Source organism: Nyctibius grandis, chromosome 5 (genome assembly GCF_013368605.1).
Source record: "Nyctibius grandis isolate bNycGra1 chromosome 5, bNycGra1.pri, whole genome shotgun sequence".
NCBI lineage: Eukaryota > Metazoa > Chordata > Aves > Nyctibiiformes > Nyctibiidae > Nyctibius > Nyctibius grandis.
In genome coordinates, this window is record NC_090662.1 from 1,851,787 (window position 1) to 1,877,571 (window position 25,785).

Sequence of the window (25,785 nt, forward strand, 5' to 3'; positions counted from 1 at the left end):
CATTATGGGCTACTTTTTCTGTACTGAAGCAGTCAGAGTTAGAACAAGAAATTTCTATTTTATTAACAGTAATTCATATGAATTCCACCACTTGGACCAGTGTTTATTTTTCTGTTAATAAAAATCAGTTTTGACAAAAGTCTGATTCCATTTTCTTACCACCTGCATCTTTTATCTTCCCTGCTCTACTGCAAGTGGCCAGAGATGCAATAAGTTAGATGGGAATGTGTAAGTGACAACGAAGGAAGGGACAGGGGGAAGGCTCAGTACCAGCCACTATTGCCACTACTGTAACATCATACAAAATATTTACCAAATTGAGGAATAAAAACTACATGCAGAAGGACAGACAGGCTGCTTGATACCCGGTAAATACCCAACCGGTGCTTGCAAAGGTTTCCACCATGGTTGATGAGCTGTGACACTCAGCCCACAGAAGCCAGGATGACATCTACGGGCGTTTCTTCCTTGCTCCTAACTGTCACCTGCATGGTCACACCATCTCCTAGCGCAAGCCTGGACCTCACCAGCACATCGCAGCCGCCTCTGTATACACCTGGGGACAAAGCAATGTTTGAGAGATTACTGTGAGAAAGGCTCAGTGACAGAATCACAGAATCGTTTGGGTTGGAAAGGACCTTTAAGATCATCAAGTCCAACCGTTAACCCAGCACTGCCAAGGCCACCACTAACCCATGTCCCTCAGCACCACATCTACACGGCTTTTAAATCCCTCCAGGGACGGGGACTCCACCACTGCCCTGGGCAGCCTGTGCCAGTGCTTGACAACCCTTTCCGTGAAGAAATTGTTCCTGAGTGGGAGTGTCGATCTGCTGGAGGGTAGGAAGGCCCTACAGAGGGATCTGGACAGGTTGGATAGATGGGCCGAGACCAACGGCATGAGGTTCAACAAGAACAAGGGCCGGGTCTTACACTTGGGCCACAACAACCCCCTGCAGCGCTACAGGCTGGGGGAAGAGTGGTTAGAAAGAGCCCTGGGGGTGCTGATGGACAGGCGGCTGAACGTGAGCCAGCAGTGTGCCCAGGTGGCCAAGAAGGCCAATGGCATCCTGGCCTCTATTAGGAATAGTGTAGCCAGCCGGTCTGGGGCAGGGATCGTCCCTCTGTACTCGGCACTGGTGAGGCTGCACCTTGAATCCTGCGTCCAGTTCTGGGCCCCGCACTTCAAGAGAGATCTTGAGGTGTTGGAGCGAGTCCAGAGGAGGGCGACCAAGCTGGGGAAGGGTCTGGAGGGTCTGACCTATGAGGAACGGCTGAGGGAGCTGGGGGTGTTTAGCCTGGAGAAGAGGAGGCTCAGAGGTGACCTTAGTGCAGTCTACAACTACCTGAAGGGAGGCTGTAGTGGAGTGGGAGTCGGCCTCTTCTCCCAGGCAACCAGCGATAGGACAAGAGGACACAGCCTCAGGCTTCACCAGGGGAGGGTCAGGTTGGACATTAGGAAGCATTTCTTCTCAGCAAGGGTCATTAGCCATTGGAAGGGGCTGCCCAGGGAGGTGGTGGAGTCACCATCTCTGGAGGGGTTTAAGAAAAGCCTGGATGTGGCACTTAGTGCCATGGTCTAGTTGCCATGGTGGTGTCAGGGCAATGGTTGGACTCGATGATCCCAGAGGGCTCTTCCAACCTGGTTGATTCTGTGATTCTGTGGTGCTGCTGGAGGCAATTTAGACTGCGGGACGAGCTGTCTCCAGTCTCACTTCACTATGCAGTGAAGAACCTGCATCACTATGCAGGTTCATCATCACTATGCAGACAGAACCTGCAGTTACTAATGTTGCACTTAAAATAAACTGAGATCTGACCCTTCTGTCAGACCACTACGTGCCGTGTTCATTGTGGTTTTGCGTTAACAACTGCAATAAAGTTTTTACAGGGATTGCCCAAAACTGTACATCTGGAGCAGTCACCAAACAAGAAGTTGAGGGTACTGCTGGCCAGTTCAGGATGTGTCTTTAGTGACAGGGAGATGAAAACAAGATGGTCCTAGGAACCCCCTTCTGAGCGAACAACAGGCATGGAATTTAGTTAGGTGTCTGCTCTGGAAGTTCTTAATTCAAAGGATTCACTACCAAACATCGAGTTCAATAGCATGAACACTTACCAGCTAAGTAGAGTGTGTGAGAATTCTTGTTCTCTGGCACTTTATCTGATCTCTCACAGGGCTGCATGCCCAAGAACTTGATGATGTTATTGACAGCTTCTGCATTCAGAGATTGAAAAAGAAAATTACCTCCAGGTTGGTGCCAAGCGTTCTGTGAGAACTAGTTTGTAAAGAACACTCTCTAAGCACCCATGTGGCTTAACCATTTCCAGTCATTATCTTGGTTGCAGCCCCACCAAGACACCTACCTCGCCATGTCCCTTCTGCTGTCTTAACAGCACCCCTCCCTCCCTCAACCAGCCTCAAGCAACAGAGCACCGCCAAACTTACTATAATCCCAACTTTGCAACACAAAACCTTGTTGCTTGGACATAACATCACGTTGGAAGGCACCAAATTCTCCTCCTACCACACTAAATATATCCCCAGCGTGGCAGATTTACCGGGATTACTGTGTGGGTCACCAATAAATGAGAGATCATCTCACCATCAAGGGTTTTAATCGAACTAAGTGCAAAGGTTTCTTCTTTCTCAAAGTCATCTCCCACTTCTTCCCACGCAGCTGCAAAGCTGGGCTTTAAAACCTTCTGAATATGATCAGACACGGTCACCTCCAAGTCTTCCAGCTGACAGGAAAGCAAAGGAGATTTTCAGCTGCCGGTTACAGAAACGATCCTAATCTTAGAAAGGGAAAGAAAGACAAAGAGAGACAGCAGCATTTTGCCAAGACAACTCTGGCATGCCTAGCTTTAATTTCACAGAATCAACCAGGTTGGAAGAGCCCTCTGGGATCATCGAGTCCAACCATTGCCCTGACACCACCATGTCAACTAGACCAGGGCACTAAGTGCCATGGCCAGGCTTTTCTCCACCACCTCCCTGGGCAGCCCCTTCCAATGGCTAATGACCCTTGCTGAGAAGAAATGCTTCCTAATGTCCAACCTGAACCTCCCCTGGCAAAGCCTGAGGCTGTGTCCTCTTGTCCTATCGCTGGTTGCCTGGGAGAAGAGGCCGACTCCCACCCCGCTACAACCTCCCTTCAGGTAGTTGTAGACTGCACTAAGGTCACCTCTGAGCCTCCTCTTCTCCAGGCTAAACACCCCCAGCTCCCTCAGCCGTTCCTCATAGGTCAGACCCTCCAGACCCTTCCCCAGCTTGGTCGCCCTCCTCTGGACTCACTCCAACACCTCAACATCTCTCTTGAAGTGCGGGGCCCAGAACTGGACACAGGATTCAAGGTGCGGCCTCACCAGTGCCCAGTACAGAGGGACGATCCCTTCCCCAGACCGGCTGGCTACACTAGTCCTAATAGAGGCCAGGATGCCATTGGCCTTCTTGGCCACCTGGGCACACTGCTGGCTCATGTTTAGCCAGCTGTCCATCAGCACCCCCAGGTCTCTTTCTAACCACTCTTCCCCCAGCCTGTAGCGCTGCAGGGGGTTGGTGTGGCCCAAGTGTCAGACCCGGCACTTGTTCTTGTTGAACCTCACGCCGTTGGTCTCGGCCCATCGATCCAACCTGTCCAGACCCCTCTGCAGACCCTTCCTACCCTCCAGCAGATCGACACTCCCACCCAGCTTGGGGTCATCTGCAAATTTACTGAGGGTGCACTCAATCCCTACGTCTAGATCATCTATAAAGATATTGAACAGCACCGGCCCCAGCACTGAGCCCAGAATTTCAGGAGAAGCACATCATAATAGCATCAAAAAGCAGAGAGGAAAAATAGTATTTATGGTGGTCATCTGTAAAGCTTAAAAACATTGACATAAAGCATCAGTGAGACTAAAGGAGAGGAGAAAATGGGGCAATGGCTTTATGAGTCAAAGCCCATTCTAGCCCTTGCTGGGCATCTGAGGAGGTGTTCTCAGAATCCAGAAGGAGCCTTTACTTCCTCCAAGCCAAAAAGAGAAGCACTTTCCTGAGATCTGACTTGCATTTCAGTGACTGATAGCATGAACATAATAAACAGAAGTGCAAATGCTTGGAGTGGAGAGAAAGATTGGGTTGCAGTTCTGAAAAAAGACAATAGAAGTCATTCCTTCCTTCCTGTCTGTCCCTACAAATCATCTCCACAGGGCACTAAAGCTAAACTATTGGCAGAAGCAAGGTTTTGGGGAAAGATCTAAAGTTACAAGCTACAGCATTTTGGAAATGGGTGTTTCAGGCAGGCCTGCCATTCCCTCCTGCTGGCTTCAGATCTGAAAGGAAACCATCAACCCGATGGGCACGTGTATTGAGAATTAATGACAAGAAAAAAAAAAACCACAACAGTCCTGAAACTCACCACATATTCATCATCATAGCCATCTTCTTCTGGCATACCTGTGTTTGGGTCACAGTCTCGAACAGTGAACTTCATTGTGCAACTGAAAGTACAAGCAACTGGGGAGGAGAAGAAAAGCCCATATAGGTTAGAAACACAGAATGGTTTGGGTTGGGAAGGACCTTAAAGATCATCTAGTTCCACCCCCCTGCCACGGGCAGGGACACCTTCCACCAGACCAGGTTGCTCCAAGCCCCATCCAACCTGGCCTTGAACACTGCCAGGGAGGGGGCAGCCACAGCTGCTCTGGGCAACCTGGGCCAGGGTCTCACCACCCTCACAGGAAAGAATTTCTTCCTAAAATCTAATCTCAATCTCCCCTCTTTCAGTTTAAAACCGTTCCCCCTCGTCCTGTCACTCCATGCCCTTGTCAAAAGCCCCTCTCCAGCTTTCCTGTAGCCCCTTCAGGTACTGGAAGGTGCTAGAAGGTCTTCCTGGAGCCTTCTCTTCCCCAGGCTGAACAGCCCCAACTCTCTCATCCTGTCTTCATCTTTGCTTCCCAAAAAGGGACTGTAAAGAATGTGCATGAGCTCTGCCCCAGAAGATATGACATGGTCGTAGTCAGAGCATTTTTAACTTCACAAAAAATTTGCCCCCAGACTCTAAGATGAAGGCCAAAAGAGGACGTCAGGGGAGGAGTATGCCAGGGCCATAGTGTAACAAACACAGGCCCACTGCAGAGTGCTGCAGAGTGCTGCAGTCAGCATTAGCTACCAGGAGAAACTCTGCAAGGGTTCCTGACAAGTGGGTTATGATCCAAAACTACAATTCAAGGAATTCAGACTCGTTCTAATCTTCTCCAGTTATTAAAGCAATAACCAAGAAATCCACCCCGCTGAAGAGCTGAGTCATGTTAAACCAACTGCCAGGTCCAAGTGAATGATAAAAGCCAGAAAGGGAAGATTTATGAGGAAGAAAATCTCTCATTCCTAAATTTCACAGTTGTTTCTAATTCTCTAAAGAGAGGAAACATTGCATTGCTCATATGTAGAGGCCCAAATGACTAATAATTTTTGTTCTACTTGCATTTTCCTTTTACTGATTGTTCTTGAATATGGCCAACAAATATCCATGTTCTCAGATGTGCTCCTTTCATTGATTCAAGGTAGTAAATTCAGTTTCCTCTGTTACCTGCATGCTTTCCAATCCTCTTTAACATCCCATTTTTAATCCATCCAATACCACTGATTAGTTAAAATCTGTATACTATTTTGTAAAGTGTGTATACTAATTTGCACAAAACTGGTGCTACATAAAAACCAGCACTTGTGAGACATAAGAAATAGTGCTAGAATCTCAGTATGCACTTGCCAAATCCCACACCCTAAAGATTTTATGATCTGTTCTCCAAAAACTCCATTTGAGGGATCTGTAGTGCAGAACTACTCCCTCCCAGCGGGTACCTGCAGTGGGGTCATCCCGGGGAATCTGGACAAGGGTGTAACACATGCCGGGCTGGTTGTAAGCCAGGCTGGGCGCTGGGATGCAACAGATCACGTCGTAAGCGTCCGACGGCTCCATCTGCACAGTGACTCTCTCTAACAGTTGATCATTTAACGTGTTTGTGCAATCAAACTGCGGAAGAATAAATTGAAAAGGAATGAAAACATTTTTAATCAAAAATTTTTCCCCAAATCAGCTACAATACTCCACAGCATGCAGCAGATCATCCTGGATCTTTGATCAAGCCTGCTGTTCTCACTAAACAGCTTTTCTCTCCAATTTCACTAGTTCTTTAACAGATGGGATCACAAACCCCATGTTTTGATCGTTGAGGCAAGCAGAACACACCCTCTAAACTCTGCCTTGCAACTTAAGAGAGAAGCTGTCGTCTCCAGGGCAGTGACAACACTGTTTATGCTACGCCCAGGCATCAAGGGCCAACTCCTATCACAGAATCACAGAATCAATCAGGTTGGAAGAGCCCTCTGGGATCATCGAGTCCAACCATTGCCCTGACACCACCCTGTCAACTAGACCAGGGCACTAAGTGCCATGTCCAGGCTTTTCTTAAACACATCCAGAGATGGTGACTCCACCACCTCCCTGGGCAGCCCCTTCCAATGGCTAATGACCCTTGCTGAGAAGAAATGCTTCCTAATGGCCAACCTGAACCTCCCCTGGCGAAGCTTGAGGCTGTGTCCTCTTGTCCTAGCGCTAGTTGCCTGGGAGAAGAGGCCGACTCCCACCCCGCTACAACCTCCCTTCAGGTAGTTGTAGACTGCACTAAGGTCACCTCTGAGCCTCCTCTTCTCCAGAGAGAACCCTGGCAAAAGAGCATAACTTCTCTTACCTGGAAAACGATGTGATTTGTGAACACGTGTTTAATACACCGAACAAAATACTCCGTTTCTGCTTCTGTGAGCTGCACTGGTTCTGAAGACTTGAATAAGGGACCCAAGCTCTTGAACTCTGGAATGGCTGCCAGTTGTTCTGCACAGAAAGGAGAAGAAAATGACACACTTAGTGACAGGCTCGTTCATTGCTCCTGTGGCAATCCTCCCAATACTTCAAGCGCTGGAGACTCACTGATCTTCTCTCATACCTTGGAATATATCCTGACGTGAAGGTGCAACTTTCTCAGGCTTGCTGGTCACTAGGGCAATCTCTGTGAAGAAAAAGACAAAGACATTGTGCTGTCAGCTACACCATGCAGGAGTTTTAAATGCTGTTACATCCCCACTAAAAATTCCTTAACCTGTAGCGTTTCACACATTCTGCTGCAAACCAGTGCCAGCCTGGTTCCTCACACACACACTGAAATATCCTTTCTGCAAGGCAATACTGGATTGTAAGGAGAGGAGAGGAGAGATGTTTGAGGAATGATGAAGAAACCACACTTTACTGCAGAACAGCCAGCAAAGAAGCTGGAAGAGGGAGAAGGAGGGGGAAAAAATAAAGCTTTTCTTAAAAAGTTGTGCAGTCAAAATGCAAGATTGTGCAAGGACATGGAAGAAAGCCAGTGGAGTGACTAAGTGCTTCTGGAATGTACTCTTCTCAAACATCTATGAACTAATAAATTCTGATGATGTACAAACTCCTCTCTCATAACAAGATTAGCAGAGCTAATAACGGCATTCTTGCCAACCCACATTCCTCTGGAAGCAGCGCTTTGTATTTTATCTTCTTTATCTTCCTTTATCTGCGAACATCTTCCTTTATCTGCAAAGCCAGAGACACTGTAACCTGTATGCCGCTCACCTGAGCCACTTCTGGTCTTGGCCTGACCCTGCTAGGACAGCAGCCAGTTCACAGATGTCAAGCATCCTTATAGTCTGAATGCTTATAGCCTTGCCTACAGCCTGCCTGAAGGAAGCCCAAGTGTTACCTGGTTTCTGTTCAAAGATCGGTGCGGTAGCCAGGGGAACTGTTTTCATATCAAAAGGTTTGTCAGAAGGCTCCAGGGTATATTGGTGCAGGGCTTTCTCCATCCCAGGAACAGAGATGGTCAACCCTGCAAAGTAGAAAGGCAGAAAATTTCAGTTTTAATAGCAGGAACTGTCAGAGGCCCACAGGCACTACGACACGGGGTTCACAAATCAGCGGTGTGGATTTTGGATTGCCCCCTGCACCAAAAGCAGTAAGATGCATTTCAGGGCAATGGTTGGACTCGATGATCCCAGAGGTCTCTTCCACCCTGGTTGATTCTGTGAAGATGCCAGAGTCTGAAAAACTTACCTGTGTCTCAGTCACCTCTCTCTTGAGATATAAACAAGGAAGATTATTTAAAGAGTTCTTCTCTGTACCCTGTCCATTGGTTCAGGCTGCAGAGAAAAACTCTTGTGAGGAATCTAGAGCTTACAGCTAGATAGATACAGTTTGGACTTTGGCTAATAAAAAACGTGGTAAGAACACTTTCATTTCTCAGTAAACACAAAACACGCTAAGTACTTCAAGATGCTCGACAGAATAAAAAAAACTGCTCTGAAGATGAGACAGAAAGTCATCACTCCAGAGGGTACTGCAGTCCAAACAGTTCACTCAAGAAAAGTCATCTTGCAATAGTCTTAAATACGTTAAATACTCTGCTCGCATGAACTTTCAACCACAGACCGTAACACATTTTTATAACCAACCCTGGCAACAAGATGTGTCATCCTCTCTTTGTAATGGGGAAGATGGAGCAAAGGTTAAGAATCACAGAATCAGCCAGGCTGGAAGAGACCTCAGGGATCAGAGTCCAACCATTGCCCTGACACCACCATGGCAACTAGACCAGGGCACTAAGTGCCATGTCCAGGCTTTTCTTAAACCCCTCCAGAGATGGTGACTCCACCACCTCCCTGGGCAGCCCCTTCCAATGCCTAATGACCCTTGCTGAGAAGAAATGCTTCCTAATGTCCAACCTGAACCTCCCCTGGCCAAGCTTGAGGCTGTGTCCTCTTGTCCTGTCACTAGTTGCCTGGGAGAAGAGGCCGACTCCCACTTCACTACAACCTCCCTTCAGGTAGTTGTAGACTGCACTAAGGTCACCTCTGAGCCTCCTCTTCTCCAGGCTAAACACCCCCAGCTCCCTCAGCCGTTCCTCGCAGGTCAGACCCTCCAGACCCTTCACCAGCTTGGTCGCCCTCCTCTGCACTCGCTCCAACACCTCAACATCTCTCTTGAAGTGCGGGGCCCACAACTGGACACAGGATTCAAGGTGCGGCCTCACCAGTGCCCAGTACAGAGGGATGATCCCTTCCCCAGACCAGCTGGCTACACTATTCCTAAGAGAGGCCAGGATGCCATTGGCCTTCTTGGCCACCTGGGCACACTGCTGGCTCACGTTCAGCCGCCTGTCCATCAGCACCCTCAGGGCTCTTTCTAACCACTCTTCCCCCAGCCTGTAGCGCTGCATGGGGTTGGTGTGGCCGAAAATTGTCCCAAGTGAATGACGAGGCAATGACAACACAAGCCCAACCCATACTCCTGCTCCATCTCCTAGACAATCCTTCCCCTATTTTGCTAAGTCTGCCATTCTCAGTTAGTACAAGTACTTCGCAGAAAAGTGTTAGGGCCAGAAACCAACACAGTCGTGTCCTTTTGGGTTATTCTGACTCAAGTCACATGAGAGAAAACTGTTCTTACAGCAACAAAGCCCACCCATAACACAGAATGCAAAATAACTGCTCAGATTTCTTCCCTTTCTACCACTGACCGTTAAAAATATAAGCAGCATTCAGCGCTATCTGTCTCTGTTGCAGTACATTCAGGTAGAACGTTGCTCTGTCCCGAACTTCGTCATCGCTGTCCATCATGCACCTGTTTTGGGGAAACAAGAGGACAGCAGTCAGCCAGCTCAGGACATCGTGAGAGCTGAGTTCAAAATGGCGCTGACCATATTGGACTTGATACTGCAATGACAGCCTGAACTCTCTTGATGGATGTGCAAATTATGGAAAGAAAAAATAGAGTCATTGAATCACAGAATCAACCAGGTTGGAAGAGCCCTCTGGGATCATCGAGTCCAACCATTGCCCTGACACCACCATGGCAACTAGACCATGGCACTAAGTGCCATGTCCAGGCTTTTCTTAAACACCTCCAGAGATGGTGACTCCACCACCTCCCTGGGCAGCCCCTTCCAATGGCTAATGACCCTTGCTGAGAAGAAATGCTTCTTGATGTCCAACCTGAACCTCCCCTGGCCAAGCTTGAGGCTGTGTCCTCTTGTCCTATCGCTAGTTGCCCAGGAGAAGAGGCCAACTCCCACTTCAGTACAACCTCCCTTCAGGTAGTTGTAGACTGCAATAAGGTCACCTCTGAGCCTCCTCTTCTCCAGGCTAAACACCCCCAGCTCCCTCAGCTGTTCCTCATAGGTCAGACCCTCCAGACCCTTCACCAGCTTGGTCGCCCTCCTCTGGACTCGCTCCAAGTTGGAAGTTTAACTTGAAGTTTATATGCAAGTGTCACATCAGAAAACTAAGATTAAAGGAGATGTGCACATGAATTGTTGACACCATGCACACTTGCTAGATTATAATCTATATATAATAAATATACACCTGATTTTATGGCTAATAATTTTGATGGTAACCATGTGGTCGCACAGTTTTTTCTTAATTTTTACAGCATTCTTTCACAATAGAACAAAACCAGAAGAAAAAGATAGATTACAAAAATAAACATGTTAAACCTGCTTTCTTTCAGACTGAAAAAATGGCTGTGTGCTCAAGTATTCACCTCATTTTTTAAATATAACAGGTGGTTTATAAAGATTCTCTCTCCTTCCTGGCAACTCCCCTCCCTCCCATTGCTCGAGTCACTTCCTACACAGTTGTAATTCACTTGCACCTACACTGAGGTTGCTTCTGCCTGAGCACTTTGTAATCTGAATTGTCCCTCACACCACAGAAGTCACACGTGGCACGGGTTTATGCTATAGTCCTGTACAAATGAAGAACAGGACATTTATGGTACACACAATTTAAGAAGGTTGAATGGTCTTAACAAGAAACATGAACCTGTGAAATGGGAACACCTGAGATCACTACTCAATGGTCCACAAAAGTTATTTGAGTAACATGGAAATATATTTTCTTCCTTCAAGGGATGCAAAAAATGTACTAAACCACTGAAGATTTATTACCCACTGAGGAATGTTCTCAGACCAGATTACTGTCAGATGTTTTCATGACTAATCCCATCATTCATTGGTTTATCTCCAGCAGTGCTATGCTCCCTCCAGCCAGGAAGGAAGGGTGGAAGACAGCCATCTCCCAACTCCTCTACTGGTATGTTGTGACAATCCCAGTGCAAGTTCTGACCTGGTCTGACCTTGCTTCTTCTGTGGAGCCAGACCACCCAGTGTCACCAACAAGCTCAGCGCATCCCCAGCCATACCCACTCACCTCTGCAAAAGCACCAAGATGCTCGGAAGAAGATTCTCGTTCTGGGCCCCAAACTTTGCTAGGGCACTTACAGCAGCTAGAGAAGAAAACGGGGAGATGTCAGAGGTGCTCAAGTTATACAGAATGTTACAGAATCACAGAATGTTCGGGATTGGAAGGGACCTCGAAAGACCATCTAGTCCAATCCCCCTGCCAGAGCAGGATTACCTGGATCATGCCACACAGGAACGCGTCCAGGCAGGTTTTGAATGTCTCCAGAGAAGGAGACTCCACAACCTCTCTGGGTAGCCTGTGCCAGTGTTCGGTCACCCTCACCGTAAAGAAGTTTTTCCTCATATTTATGTGGAACCTCCTGTGTTCCAGCTTGCACCCGTTGCCCCTTGTCCTGTCAAGGGATGTCACTGAGAAGAGCCTGGCTCCATCCTCATGACACTTGCCCTTTACATAGTTATAAACATTAATGAGGTCACCCCTCAGTCTCCTCTTCTCCAAGCTAAGAGACCCAGCTCCCTCAGCCTCTCCTCAGAAGGGAGATGTTCCACTCCCTTCATCATCTTCGTGGCTCTGCGCTGGACTCTCTCTAGCAGTTCCCTGTCCTTCTTGAACTGAGGGGCCCAGAACTGGACACAATATTCCAGATGCGGCCTCACCAGGGCAGAGGAGAGGGGGAGGAGAACCTCTCTTGACCTGCTAACCACACCCCTTCTAATCCACCCCAGGATGCCATTGGCCTTCTTGGCCACAAGGGCACACTGCTGGCTCATGGTCATCCTGCTGTCCACTAGGACCCCCAGGTCCCTTTCCCCTACGCTGGTCTCCAACAGGTCTGCCCCCAACTTGTACTGGTACATGGGGTTGTTCTTGCCCAGATGCAGGACTCTACACTTGCCCTGTGTGTACTGTTGCCCTTAAGTTTCCCATACACAGGGGTTCACTTCCACACCATAAACCTTTTAGTGTTATGGAAAGACTAAACTATTTCCATACTTTCAAATGGAAATAGTTTCGTGTCAGGGAATAACAGGACACGATCAGCTTAACAGCCCTGCAACTCTGTTCTGAGAGAACTCTAACATATAAAGTTATTTCAAGCTCCATGGCACATTCTAGTTGTTGACCCCTCTGCCGTTAGCTCACACCCACAGATAAATCTGTTTTTCACACACAGGAGTGACCTGCATCCAGTGGCGGCCCGGGCCAGACTGCATCCAATGACTTTGCAAGGAGCTGACACCCCTCCAGAGACCACTTAGAGCTGCCTAATTTCAGCTCAGCATCGGCTTGAAGAAATTCCACAGAAGGAAAAGAAAGCTCTATAAGGAAGTACAAGCTTTATGGCCTCAGTGGTTAAAAAAAGAATCCATATTTTTTACAAGGACAGAGTTTCTAGACAGCATATGCTCTCTGAGGGATGCTCTTCATGCGCTCCCAGGTCACAATTAGGAAATTGTGACCATAAGAGCTGTCACCAAAAATCAAATGCAATGTGGACCACACATGTAAGATCTAGCTCTTCACAGTGCCTGTGCAGTACCTCCAAGCCCAGTTTCAGCCCCAAGATCTCTAGCAGAGCTCAGATATGAAACCATCAAGCATCTGAGCTGAACTTACCAGCCCTCACAGCCTCGTTCTCCAGCACCACCCTGTTGAAGATGAAGCGGATGTACTTGGATGGGGACGGAGTCCTCGGCCCCTCCTTCCCCAGCAGGTGCAGGATCTTCGTGGCTAGGACAGTATGTTCGCAGTCTTCAATGAACTCGCAGAGGTGAGCCAAGCCCGATTCCTTGCTCTCAGGATTCTCCTCAATGATGCTGATTATACAGTCCACAATGGCTCGCTTGTACTCAAAGCCACCCTGGGAAAGGAAAATCAAGGACACTGAGGTGACAGGCAGAGCTCAGGCCACCGTGCTGCTCAGTTCCCCTCACGCTTCAATTACTTCTTTCCATTGAGAAAACCAAGCACTTGTACATAAAGAGAAAAGAGAAGGTGTGCTGGGTGACCTAAAAGAGTCTTCCCAGTCCCTCCTGACCCATAGACACACAACGTCTGAGCATCTCTTCAGATCATTTTTTGATGTACCAGTTCTAATTCATAAGCACGTTTCACAGAATCCCAGAATCAATGAGGTTGGAAGAGACCTCTGGGATCATCGAGTCCAACCATTGCCCTGACATGCACTTAGTGCCCTGGTCTAGTTGGCATGGTGGTGTCAGGGCAACGGTTGGACTCGATGATCCCAGAGGTCTCTTCCAACCTGGTCAATTCTGTGATTCTGTCTTTTCTTAAACCCCTCCAGAGATGGTGACTCCACCACCTCCCTGGGCAGCCCCTTCCAATGCCTAATGACCCTTGCTGAGAAGAAATGCTTCCTAATGTCCAACCTGAACCTCCCCTGGCCAAGCTTGAGGCTGTGTCCTCTTGTCCTATCACTAGTTGCCTGGGAGAAGAGGCCGACTCCCACTCCACTACAACCTCCCTTCAGGTAGTTGTAGACTGCACTAAGGTCACCTCTGAGCCTCCTCTTCTCCAGGCTAAACACCCCAAGCTCCCTCAGCCGTTCCTCGCAGGTCAGACCCTCCAGACCCTTCCCCAGCTTGGTTACCCTCCTCTGGACTTACTCCAACACCTCAACATCTCTCTTGAAGTTTCAGACAGGTCTGGCCCACGAGATAAACAAGGTCTTGGTAATCAGTCAGGTCCCATCATTGCTTTGTACCCACCAACATAAGACAGAAGAGACACTTCATACTGTCAGAGCTACCTGCCAATAGCTACACAAAGAGTGTTTGAAACATACATCATCCCTGAGCATATTGGAGAGGAAGGTCATCATGACGCTGTGTTTCCGAGGGTATTTCTGGCACAAAGCACTGATAGCCTGTACTACCACTACCTGCAAAACAACAGAGAAGGACGTTAGTCACGTGCATTTATTTTTCTATGCAAAAAACAGGCTTCTCACTATCTCAAGCTGTCACCTTGATAGATTAAATTCCTGTACAAGAAGGATAAAATACGGTGGTGGACTCTCAGCATGAAGTGTGTTAACAACCCTGTGCTAGCATGCTGCAAGACCTGGCTCTACTAGAGGGACTGTAGTTTAGGATTGACTACACTAATTCAAAGGCTTCCCCTCGCTTCCTCTGCCCAGTGATGATCCCAACCTAATTCTAACTTAACTAGTTACATTTTATCATTAAAACTTTGCAATTTTAAATTTGTCTAATACTTATTTCCTTTTCTTATAAAAAGAAGAACTTAAGACCACTGTACACTAGCAGACAATGACTTTGTAGAGACATGCTATGCTCCTCAAGTGAACTACCATCCTTAACCAAGTTATTACCCGAGTTTGTAGTGACTAAACTTGACAAATCAGGTAGAAACTTACAGTTCACACTATTTCCTAACTACAAATCAGACTGGAGTGATATAGACTCAAACAGAACAGCTAAAATCCCTCTTCCTCTCTAAAGAGGCAACCAGAAGGCAGTAACAGGAGCCAGGAATCCACCAAACGACATTTATCCTTTCTTGGAGTGGTGGAAGGAAATGACACAGTGTATTTAAGTTGGAAAACAGAGGCCTACACCTCCTGAATCTCAGGCTGGCTTTGCTCTATCAGACTAAGTCACTGAAGGACTAACAAACGGGAAAAGCTTCATAATAACAAGAATGGGAGAAAAACCTGCAGCTGGAAAGAGCAGAGGCCTCCAATGCCACACCTTAAACTCATCTGATATTTCTGACACGAAGGAAGAGATCTGTTTCATGAGCCTGTCTACACTGCTCTCACTGCCCGTCTTCAGCAGGGTGGTGATGGCGAGGGTGGCGATACTGCGGTTGGAGTCAGTGATGAGGTTTTCCAGGTCCAGGTTGCAGGCAGTGACTGCAGATGGATGCTTCATGGCCACCTGTAACGAATGCAATTCCAAATTATACGGGAGCAATAACATCCTACAATTCAAAGCTTTCGATGGGGCAAGGATTAAAGCCCATAGTTTTTTTAGGCACTGCTCTGTTCCACAAGGATTGCAACCAAACCTACATCATATGACTGCTGGTAGGATGCAATCAAAGCTCAGGTTCTTTTGTTTCAGCGTTTCAAATGAACTCTAAGTTACAGCTCATGGGTTTGATGGCCACAAACTGCTTCTGTTGCAGTGTGAAGCTTTGAAATCAGAATGTTATTCATTCACACACATCCTATTCACACTTTTTGAGGTCTTAAATATCTGAGACTCTGCTTTCTTACAGCTGAGAGCTCAGGAGTTATCAAACTGCAGCTTGTTATAGCCCTGTGGTCCAGAAATAAGCAAACGTAGCTTGAGTGCAGAAAAGATTTGTCACACTAGGAGTTTTGGCATGAAAAAGCCAGTTCTCCAGCGTGGAGCATTTCCAAATACAGTAATCACAAGAGCAGTTGCTCTAGTTTAGGTAACACACCATTAGGCACTGAAGTCTGGCTTCCTCTGATGCTCAGAGATTTATGCTTGTTTAGAAGGTTTTGGAAGCACTCACTTTATTAAGGGTCCGTACAGCTGCATATCTCAAGACAGGTTTGGGAGAACTACAGAAGAGCTGCAGCACTGAAAATTAAAAGAAAAAAATCAAGAAAAGCTACTCACAACAAAATGTTACAGAGTAGAGGCTGCTTAAGAAAAACCAGCTCCCAGTACTGCAACTCTAGGCACTGGTAATGTCTGGGGAGCAGGAGAGGGCCCTCATGACCATACCAGATGAGGAAAGGGAAATTGCCTTGTGCCAGCATTTTGTTATTTGAGGTGCAAACAGAATTCACCACAGCAGAAAATCAGATATGGCCTCTTTCAAAGAAAGGGAATCGAGAGGGAAGTCTTATGTATCCACATTCAACTATGTGCTGCTAAATGTTCATGCAGCTCTATTATCACTAGCTTCACAAGCAAGTTAAAAATAACCTCCCATTTTTTCATCTCATATCAATAATAGGTGGTTTGTGTAGCCTGTGGCACATCTGTGCTATCAAGTTCTCCTCTACCTTCCCTCCCACCCCAATGTCCTGCAGCAGGACACTGTACACTGTAGGGAAAAAGGCAAGCATTGCCCTGTGCTGCCTCTACTGCCCATTCTCTAAAGCTTTGGATGAAATGGGAAAAAAAGGGTCAAGCTGCTTCTCATCCAAAAGCCCTTTAACTTGGAGACAACCACAAAATTCAGATTTTGAGTCCAGTACTTTAGGTGTGTTGTACTCTGACGTGCTTTACCACCCTTTCTTTCAGCTGCATCAGTGGTACAAAGGACTCTATGACCAACCTGAAACAGCCGGTGCCAGCTCCCTTGCTGTGCAGTTTGGGAGATGGATGATGGCAGAAGCAGCTTCGTAAATAACCATTTCGTGCTTATTCCGCAGGCAGCTCTCAATGAAGTCAAACAGTGGACTTTCATGGCTACAAACAGAAGGCATTTCAGAGTGTGATGCTGAATTATGTACAAACCACTAATACTGCATTTCTGAGAACCTGAAAAGTTCTGAGAACTTAGAAAGAGGCCCGGTGGAAAGAGCCCTGGGGGTGCTGATCGACAGCCGGCTAAACATGAGCCAGCAGTGTGCCCAGGTGGCCAAGAAGGCCAAGGGCATCCTGGCCTCTATTAGGAATAGTGTAGCCAGCCGGTCTGGGGAAGGGATCGTCCCTCTGTACTCGGCACTGGTGAGGCCGCACCTTGAATCCTGTGTCCAGTTCTGGGCTCCGCACTTCAAGAAAGATGTTGAGGTGTTGGAGCGAGTCCAGAGGAGGGCGATCAAGCTGGGGAAGGGTCTGGAGGGTCTGACCTATGAGGAACAGCTGAGGGAGCTGGGGGTGTTTAGCCTGGAGAAGAGGAGGCTCAGAGGTGACCTTAGTGCAGTCTACAACTACCTGAAGGGAGGTTGTAGCGGGGTGGGAGTCGGCCTCTTCTCCCAGGCAACCAGCAATAGGACAAGAGGACACAGCCTCAAGCTTGGCCAGGGGAGGTTCAGGTTGGACATTAGGAAGCATTTCTTCTCAGCAAGGGTCATTAGCCATTGGAAGGGGCTGCCCAGGGAGGTGGTGGAGTCACCATCTCTGGAGGTGTTGAAGAAAAGCCTGGACATGGCACTTAGTGCCATGGTCTAGTTGCCATGGTGGTGTCAGGGCAATGGTTGGACTCGATGAGCCCAGAGGGCTCTTCCAACCTGGTTGATTCTGTGATTCTGTAACACAGCTAGATCCTTATTGCACTTGAAATGCATCTCACTAGACAAAGCACCAAACCTCTGCAGAGATTATTCTGCAGTTTTAATCCTACTCTCAGCTGAGTTTTGGTGGTGTGGTGCCAAAACAAAAATCCAAACTCCACCACACAACAAGCACACATACCACCACTCAGTTCAGTCTATCGTTCTGCTTCTACCTGTGTTTTATTTTTAACACTACAGTTCTGTCTGTGTATTAAAAACTTTAAAAAAATGCCAATTTCCTCGCTACTGTGTATCTCAAACTACAATTAATTTTGTAATTCACTTGCTGCCTCTTACTCACCCCTCTTCAGATTCCTTCAAGAGTTTGCTTGCAATTCGGATCAACATGCAGTACGCAAACTGGGATTTCAGTCCGGATTTAGTGAACTTGTTCAGCATCTTGGAAACTGCCAGGCGATCGTTTTTTCTAAGGTGATAGAGCAGCCCCAAAGCATGATACTAGGAAATCAGAAACAGAGATGGGCAGGTAATGAATACACACTGCAGTTGGAAAAGTCAGACTGTGAGACATGAAGGGGGGCTAATAATTGGTGTTTTCTAGCAGAAATACCTCCTAACCTCAAATTATCTGAGTTTCATGACAAGTTAAAAAGATTTGCAGTATTTCCTCCCCCTTCCTGTCCACCCTAAGACAGCCTCAACAAATTTCTGAAGATCAAAAGAGCCACGAATTTAATTTACTCCCTTTTCTCCCCATTAAATGTCAGAACTTCAAAGGCTTCAGCTTACTAAATTATACTGCACAATAACACTTGCATTTCTAGTACACTCAATATCCAGGATATGCCAAGGCCTTTAAATGACAGCTGATCTTACAAAAATCCTTGAGGCATTTATGGTGAAAGTACAAAGGAACATTTCTAGTCGCTTGCCAAGTTGTTCTGGGTTTTTCTGCCATAAGACAAATCCACAGTAAGGCTTAATGAAGCTGTTAACGGGGCAAGAACAAAGCTGGTTTTGCAGATTTGTTTCTGATCATTAATCTGTAACACTGACTGAACATACAGAATATTTCCACAGCTGTTTGGAATATTTGCACAAAGATATTGCTGATGTGGACATCTTACTGATATTTAGGTTAATCTCTGTGGTCCTGTAGCAACTGGCAAATTTTCTGAAGGCCAACACAAGAGATGCTGGTGTTCTGGGAGGCAGCGAGATGATTTCTTAAGCTTTTTGAAAACTCTTGATTCAAAGCTCTTCTGCAACTACTGTGGAACAGCCAGTGGCATCCCAGCTACCAGAAGGTTAGAGTGGGAGTCGGCCTCTTCTCCCAGGCAACCAGCAATAGCACAAGAGGACACAGCCTCAAGCTTCGCCAGGGGAGGTTCAGGTTGGACATGAGGAAGCATTTCTTCTCAGCAAGGGTCATTAGCCATTGGAAGGGGCTGCCCAGGGAGGTGGTGGAGTCACCGTCTCTGGAGGGGTTTAAGAAAAGCCTGGACATGGCACGTAGTGCCCTGGTCTAGTTGCCATGGTGGTGTCAGGGCAATAGTTGGACTCGATGAGCCCAGAGGGCTCTTCCAACCTCATTGATTCTGTGAAAACCAGTTACTTTTTCTAAGGTTATCTTAAGAACTCACAGAATACCATGAAAACTCTGTAGTGTGCTTCGAGCTTCCTGAGGCAACCACCCTCCAACATACCTGCACCATGACGTTGTCACTGGAAGCTGCTTCTTGGGCTTCGTTGATCCACCGTTTGACTACGTCATAACTGATCCTCATCATGTGCTGGAAGAAGCCACAAATTGAGACTGCAGACAAACTAACATCAGAAGCACAGCGAAGTACCATGAGCCTGCATAGAGAGATGACTGAGCACTTTGCACTTAAAGTTACTGCAGTTGATGTACTTTAAGGCAAAAGAATGTTAAGGAAGGAGTTTGAGAAGACAGAGTCTGCTTGAGACAAAGGAAACTCCATTGCTACTATTTCTTTTATCTTCCAGTGAGGCGATGAAGAGTCATCTCAAAGGAAAAGGAGATGAAGAAAGAACACAACAAAGGCCAAGCAGAGCTTCAAATGCAGGAGATGAGCCTTCCCAGCCACAACACAACGCACAGATTTGCAATAATCTACTTTACTTACTAAGGAAGACACCAGTGCAGAACTAGACACACTGGGGACTTTGTCCACAATGGCTTGCTTCATGTATCTCTCAATGGCTTGTAACATCGTGCCCTAGGAAAGGGAAAAAGAAAAGTGTTGATACTTTGGAGGTAGAACATAAAAGCAGCGTAACGCAAAGATAGATGCACGGCATATTCAAAAGGCCCTCAGAAAAAACCTTGAGCTAATTCTCGTTCTGCAAGGGAGATGTATCAGCTGCCCACTCCTGAAGGTTCAGTGACATGATCAAAGTCCACAGCGAAGCAATCTCGGATCAGGAACTAGAGCTCCAAAGCTCCTGCCTTCTAACTCCATGTTTACAGCGCTACAGCTCCACAGAGCTCCTCACATCTGCAGAGCCCTTTGGAGCAGTCCTCCCTAGAGCAGCACTTCCATTCCTGCTATAAGAATACACCCTCTGAGAGAGTAGTTTTTCACAGAATCACACAATCTCAGGGATTGGAAGGGACCTCGAAAGATCATCTAGTCCAACCCTCTGCCGGAGCAGGATTACCTAGATCATGTCACACAGGAACACGTCCAGGCTGGTTTTGAATGTCTCCAGAGGAGGAGACTCCACAACCTCTCTGGGCAGCCTGTGCCAGTGCTCAGTCACCCTCACTGTAAAGAAGTTTTTCCTCATATTTATGTGGAACCTCCTGTGTTCCAGCTTGCACCCATTGCCCGTTGTCCTGTCAAGGGATGTCACTGAGAAGAGCCTGGCTCCATCCTCATGACACTTGCCCTTTGCATATTTATAAACATTAATGAGGTCACCCCTCAGTCTCCTCTTCTCCAAGCTAAAGAGACCCAGCTCCCTCAGCCTCTCCTCAGAAGGGAGATGTTCCACCCCCTTCATCATCTTCGTGGCTCTGCGCTGGACTCTCTCTAGCAGTTCCCTGTCCTTCTTGAACTGAGGGGCCCAGAACTGGACACAATATTCCAGATGTGGCCTCACCAGGGCAGAGTAGAGGGGGAGGAGAACCTCTCTTGACCTGCTAACCACACCCCTTCTAATCCACCCCAGGATGCCACTGGCCTTCTTGACCACAAGGGCACATTGCTGGCTAGTTTTTCTATTTTAAATACACTCATCACCTCTCCCACAACAGTGGTGTGATTTGTACTTACATCAGTGATCCTGCAGAGCGCTCTGATGGCCGGGCCTCTGTATACATCTTCCTTCCCTGTCATGTCTTTGGTCAAACTGAAATAACCAAAGACACCCTGTGAACACTTCTTTAACATCTCGATGTCTTGGTCATTTTGTGACATTCACCTCATTTAGCTGTTCCTCCAGCTGTCACCACACAACTGCTAAGTTCTAGTATTGCCTAGAAACAATTTCTTAATAATTAGCTATGTGAAAATTATTAACAACAGATTCTGTGGAAATACAGTCATAGTCCATAACATTGCTTTGCTATAGGCCTGGTTTATTTAGCTCAGCCATTCCCCTTCTTAGTGGTGTTGTTCTTTCTACCACATGAAATTTAGGTTTAGATAATAGAGAAGTTTAATTTGCTGAACAGCTTTAAAAAAAATATAAAACAATCGCTTAGCATATGCCACAGATCCAATTTTTTCCTCTCACAACGACTGTAATGTCGTTAACATTTCATATGGTGCCACATACTCTGTATCATGGAACAACTCATTTTCCCTTGCTGTATCCTTTATAATTATTAAAGCATAATTACAGAAAACCACAGCAGATAAAGACATGAAGATGCAGCTGCTTGTTTCAGAGCTCTGATACTGTGTCCTCTACGTTCTCTTACCTGCTTGTGACAATGATGACGTCCTCAGAAATATTGGCCATCTCTTTGATAGTAAGGTAACACATTCTTCTAAGGGTTTGCTGCGAAAGTGTATTGCAGAAAACCATTAAACTCAATGACAATTATGAATAAACACTCCCTAGAAGTTTTAAAAGTTAAATAAACTTAAAAGTTAAATATTTAACTTTAAAAGTTAAATACACTTTTAAATAGAACACCCTCTGCCCCACTTGTGTGCGTATAAGCACACAAGTAAAACTATGTTTGATAACTGGATAACAGCCTTACTCCCTGTTATCAAACAAACCAGGAGAAGAATAAGAGATATATATCTTGTAAAATAAGACTAAAAATAAAAATCCATGTTAACTATGAAAGAAGTCATCATGTCTGTATGCAGAAGCCTCACAATTATCAGTTACATCTTTATAACCAACTTCCTCTGATCTATTTACTATTGTAAAAGAAAAACAAATATGCAAAGAGCACTGACACTTTAATTCTTTGAAAGCAAATGACATATTTACATTTAAAAAAAAAAATACTGTCTGAAACATAGATATGAGAAAGGTCCCAAACACTCTGTACTTCAGCATTTTTAGGAGTTCTCATCCCTTGACTCCATGCTGATTCATGCCTAGAGCAAGCTGCTGCAAAGAACTGCAGTATTTCATCTACAGGCAACTTTCAAATTGTATTTTGAGTTGGGCAGATGGGGATTATTTGCACGTGTAACAAACAGCCATAAAATTATACTGATTGGTATATTAAGGCTTTCCATCATTATTCACATTCTTTACGACAATAATTCACTCAGGAAAAAAAAAAACCACCACCAAAAACAACCTGGAGAAGTAACCATATGTTATTACTCAGACATTTGTTTCCAAACCCTGAATTGCCTTCAGCAAGTACTTTGTGTGCTCGTTCTCTGAAGTACTTGCCTCACCCTCCTCCCACACCCCAATATCCAACTGTTTTGTAATTACTGCAAATCCAGCCAAAACCAGGGAGGCAGCAAGTGGTAAACACTAGGTACTTACATCATTAGATTGAAATAATCTGGTCATGGCAAAAAAAGCTTCCGTGGCTTCAGTGGTTCCAAAGTGTTCACCCTAAAATAGCACAAAAGCAGCAAGAGGTAAAAACTCCACCATTATCCAGCCACCTCCACCTTTCAGCCCCCACTTATAATTCCTATTCACACATGAAGAATCTTTTCTTTGAAGACTTTTTCTCGTGTAAGAAAGAGTCCCTCCCTCACCTTGTGTTTCCTGGGGAGTATATGCCAAGTTTACCACTGTTCTCTGCTTGGTTTCAATATAAATGCCATCCACAGTGGTACAGTGATGGTTCTATGTGGATACCTCAAGAAAATCTCCCTTATCATGCTTCAAATTCTCCCCAAACAAAAAGCCACCTTCCACTTCACTTCCTGACCTATGTTCTTCCCTCACCTCAGTTATTCCTACTTTAACCAGGCAAACACAAGTGGCTCTTCAATCGCACAGTGCTGCAGCGATCACAGACCAACCAGCAGCTTTTGCTTGGCACGCAGAAAAGAAGTCTTAAAAGCTTCAGTGACACGTATCTCACTCACCTTAGCAGCAAAGTTGGAGCAGAGAACATAATACTACAGCATAAACACCCCATTTCTGTCCTCCGTAAAAGCTACCTCCCAACTCCGACAAGAAGAGGTATAAAACTACTTTCACAGTGGAAATTACCAGAAATTAGCCTCAGGAAAACACATTCTGGCTGGGAAGAAATTATAAGAGTTACCTGGTTCAGCAAGTAAAGGATCTTGGTAAGGATGTGCAGGCATCTTCGTGGATTTATAGGGGTCTCATTAAAGATACGTGCCTACAAACACAGCATAAATACTGCATTACAGTGTAACCCAACAATAATAAGTTCTCTTTCACCATAAGATGTAAAGCAATTTGTTTTTCAAGTAGCTTGTAACTTTTTTTATTCTAAAAATGTGTCCCAACAAGCATATTCTTGGCGTTCAGCTCATACATGTTTAGTTTGCTGGATTGGCAGGACTCTGAACAAAGGACAACGACTCGGTTTACCATCTGGGACTAGCAAAAATACTTTAAAATAAAAGCAACAACAACTCAATTCCTTCTATAGCATCTGTAGCCCAAACACTACTTAGCACCAGTCTGTAAGAACACAAAATTGAAATTATGAAGTTCTGACTTAAAGCTCTTTGTACCACAGAATGTTTGACAGTGTTATACAATGATTATTCCTACCTCCTGAAGCACAGCACTCTTCTCCAAATGCTGGAAAGGGTTAGAGCCACTGCCTGAAGAACAAAAGAGACCTCTCAGTTAAGGAAATGCATTCTTCACAAAGGAAACCAGAACTGAATGTACAGGAACAGCCCCTCAACTTTACAAAAACACCTCAATGTTACACTGATGTTCCTCTTGGAATAACTTATGTTCTCCATCAACAGCTTTGAATCCACTGTCTTAAGTTGTATATTCAGAGTTACAGGAAAAAAAACAAGAGGGGCACTTTCATAGCTGGAAAGTGAGGAAGAAACAAGGTGTTTACTAGAAAATTTGCCCTAATACTCTCTTTACATAAAACTATTTACTCTTTTTGTTTCCTAGTCCCCCTGTTTTTATTACTTCAGGCACAGAGAGTGCTGAATGCATCACTGCTGCTGCTGGAGCTGCTCAACAGAACCTGAAATAGGAGTATATTGATCAATGCACCACTAAAACGGGCTACTCAGCAAACGCCAAAAACAGTGCTGCACATCACAAAATCATCAATGCTAGATTATCTCCACAGTGTAACTTCTCAGCCTCTTAACAGCCCAGATCCAGGCATTGAGAAGTGACCGACTAGTCGAAAACATGACATGAAGCTCAAATCCATCTCTTGTCTTGTTGTAGGGGAATATTTTAACTCTTGTACCTTGTTTCAGAGAATCATCTATGTCAGCTACTACACAGCCAATATCTAATGTACAGTTGGAGCCTCTCTGCTGGAAAGCACAGGGAAGCCTTTACTTTCAGAGAAGGTATGAAAGGTAGGGGAGACTGTCTCCTCTTTTGAGATTTCTGAAGGGTGATGAATAATTAATTTCTTGGAGATGACACTTCTCTGTCAGCAGCATACAGAGGGCACCAGCCTTCTAATCCACATTCACAGTGAAACCACCTCTCAGAGCCACTGTTACACACAGGTAAATCCCTCCAAACCCTCACTACTGCTTCAGACCCTTTTCCTCCAGCAGCAATTCTTCATTTTCATTCATTCTTCAGTTCTCACATCCGAAGTGCAAGGAAACTGAGAATGAAATGACAACTCAACCCAGGTGGGCACATCTTGTGGCTCAGAAGACCTCTGAGCAGCAGCAACAAAAAATTCAACACAGAATCACACAGAATCACAGAATCAACCAGGTCGGAAGAGACCTCTGGGATCATCGAGTCCAACCGTTGCCCTGACACCACCATGGCAACTAGACCATGCCACTAAGTGCCATGTCCAGGCTTTTCTTAAACCCCTCCAGAGATGGTGACTCCACCACCTCCCTGGGCAGCCCCTTCCAATGGCTAATGACCCTTGCTGAGAAGAAATGCTTCCTAATGTCCAACCTGAACCTCCCCTAGCGAAGCTTGAGGCTGTGTCCTCTTGTCCTATCGCTGGTTGCCTGATAGGCATCAGTTACTACAGGCACAGAATCACACAGAATCAATCAGGTTGGAAGAGATCTCTGGGATCACCAAGTTGATTTCCAGACGATTTTGTGGAGCAAAAACGTGCAGGTGATGCTTCATTCACCACACCTGTGCCTGATGTGATGGGTTTTTTCCTGCCCGCAGAGTACCTGAACACAGTCCCAACCACAAGGTCTGCGTGTGGGGACGGCTGCTGCCCCGCTACCGGGCTGAGGGGCGGACCCCGATCAAGCCCTGTAAGCCCCGCTCCTCACCGCGGCGTGGAGGGGAAGAGACCCCGGAGGGCTCCGGGGAACCGCTTCCCTCCGAGCGCGGCCTCAGGGGGCCGGAGCGGGCCCTGCAGCACCCTGGAGGGCCGGGAGAGGCTCCGAGGGAAGCCGGGAGACCGGAGCGCAGACGGGACCTCCCTCCTCGGCGGCCGTCACCCCCCTCCCCTCAGCGGCCGCTACAGGCCGCGGCGCGCGCTGGGCGCCTAACGCTCGCTCCCCGCCGGGCCGTGCCGCCATGCCCACCCCTGAGCCCGCCCCCGGCTCCCTCCCCGCCGCCGCCACCACCACCAGCCCCGTACCGGACTCCTCGTCCTTCTTATCAAACTTCTTAATCATGTCGCCGCCGGCCGCCCCCCTCCTGCCGAGCCGCACCG

The 25,785-nt window shown here is 46.6% G+C and overlaps 1 protein-coding gene across 1 annotated transcript; it reads right to left on the reverse strand.

Annotated features, from left to right (window-relative positions):
- Positions 1-78: 78 nt before the first annotated feature.
- COPG2 (COPI coat complex subunit gamma 2) lies at positions 79-25,785 on the reverse strand. Its single transcript, XM_068400502.1, has 24 exons — positions 25,711-25,785; positions 23,697-23,749; positions 23,215-23,295; positions 22,476-22,547; positions 21,433-21,512; positions 20,783-20,858; positions 19,631-19,723; positions 19,187-19,273; positions 17,821-17,978; positions 16,577-16,710; positions 15,803-15,870; positions 15,007-15,195; positions 14,079-14,174; positions 12,890-13,133; positions 11,279-11,354; positions 9,586-9,689; positions 7,774-7,899; positions 6,991-7,053; positions 6,739-6,878; positions 5,849-6,020; positions 4,407-4,504; positions 2,607-2,745; positions 2,120-2,218; positions 79-556 (listed from the first exon to the last, which is right to left on the reverse strand). The coding sequence occupies exons 1-24, from the start codon at positions 25,745-25,747 to the stop codon at positions 426-428; spliced, it is 2,616 nt and encodes an 871-aa protein (XP_068256603.1). The 5' UTR covers positions 25,748-25,785; the 3' UTR covers positions 79-425.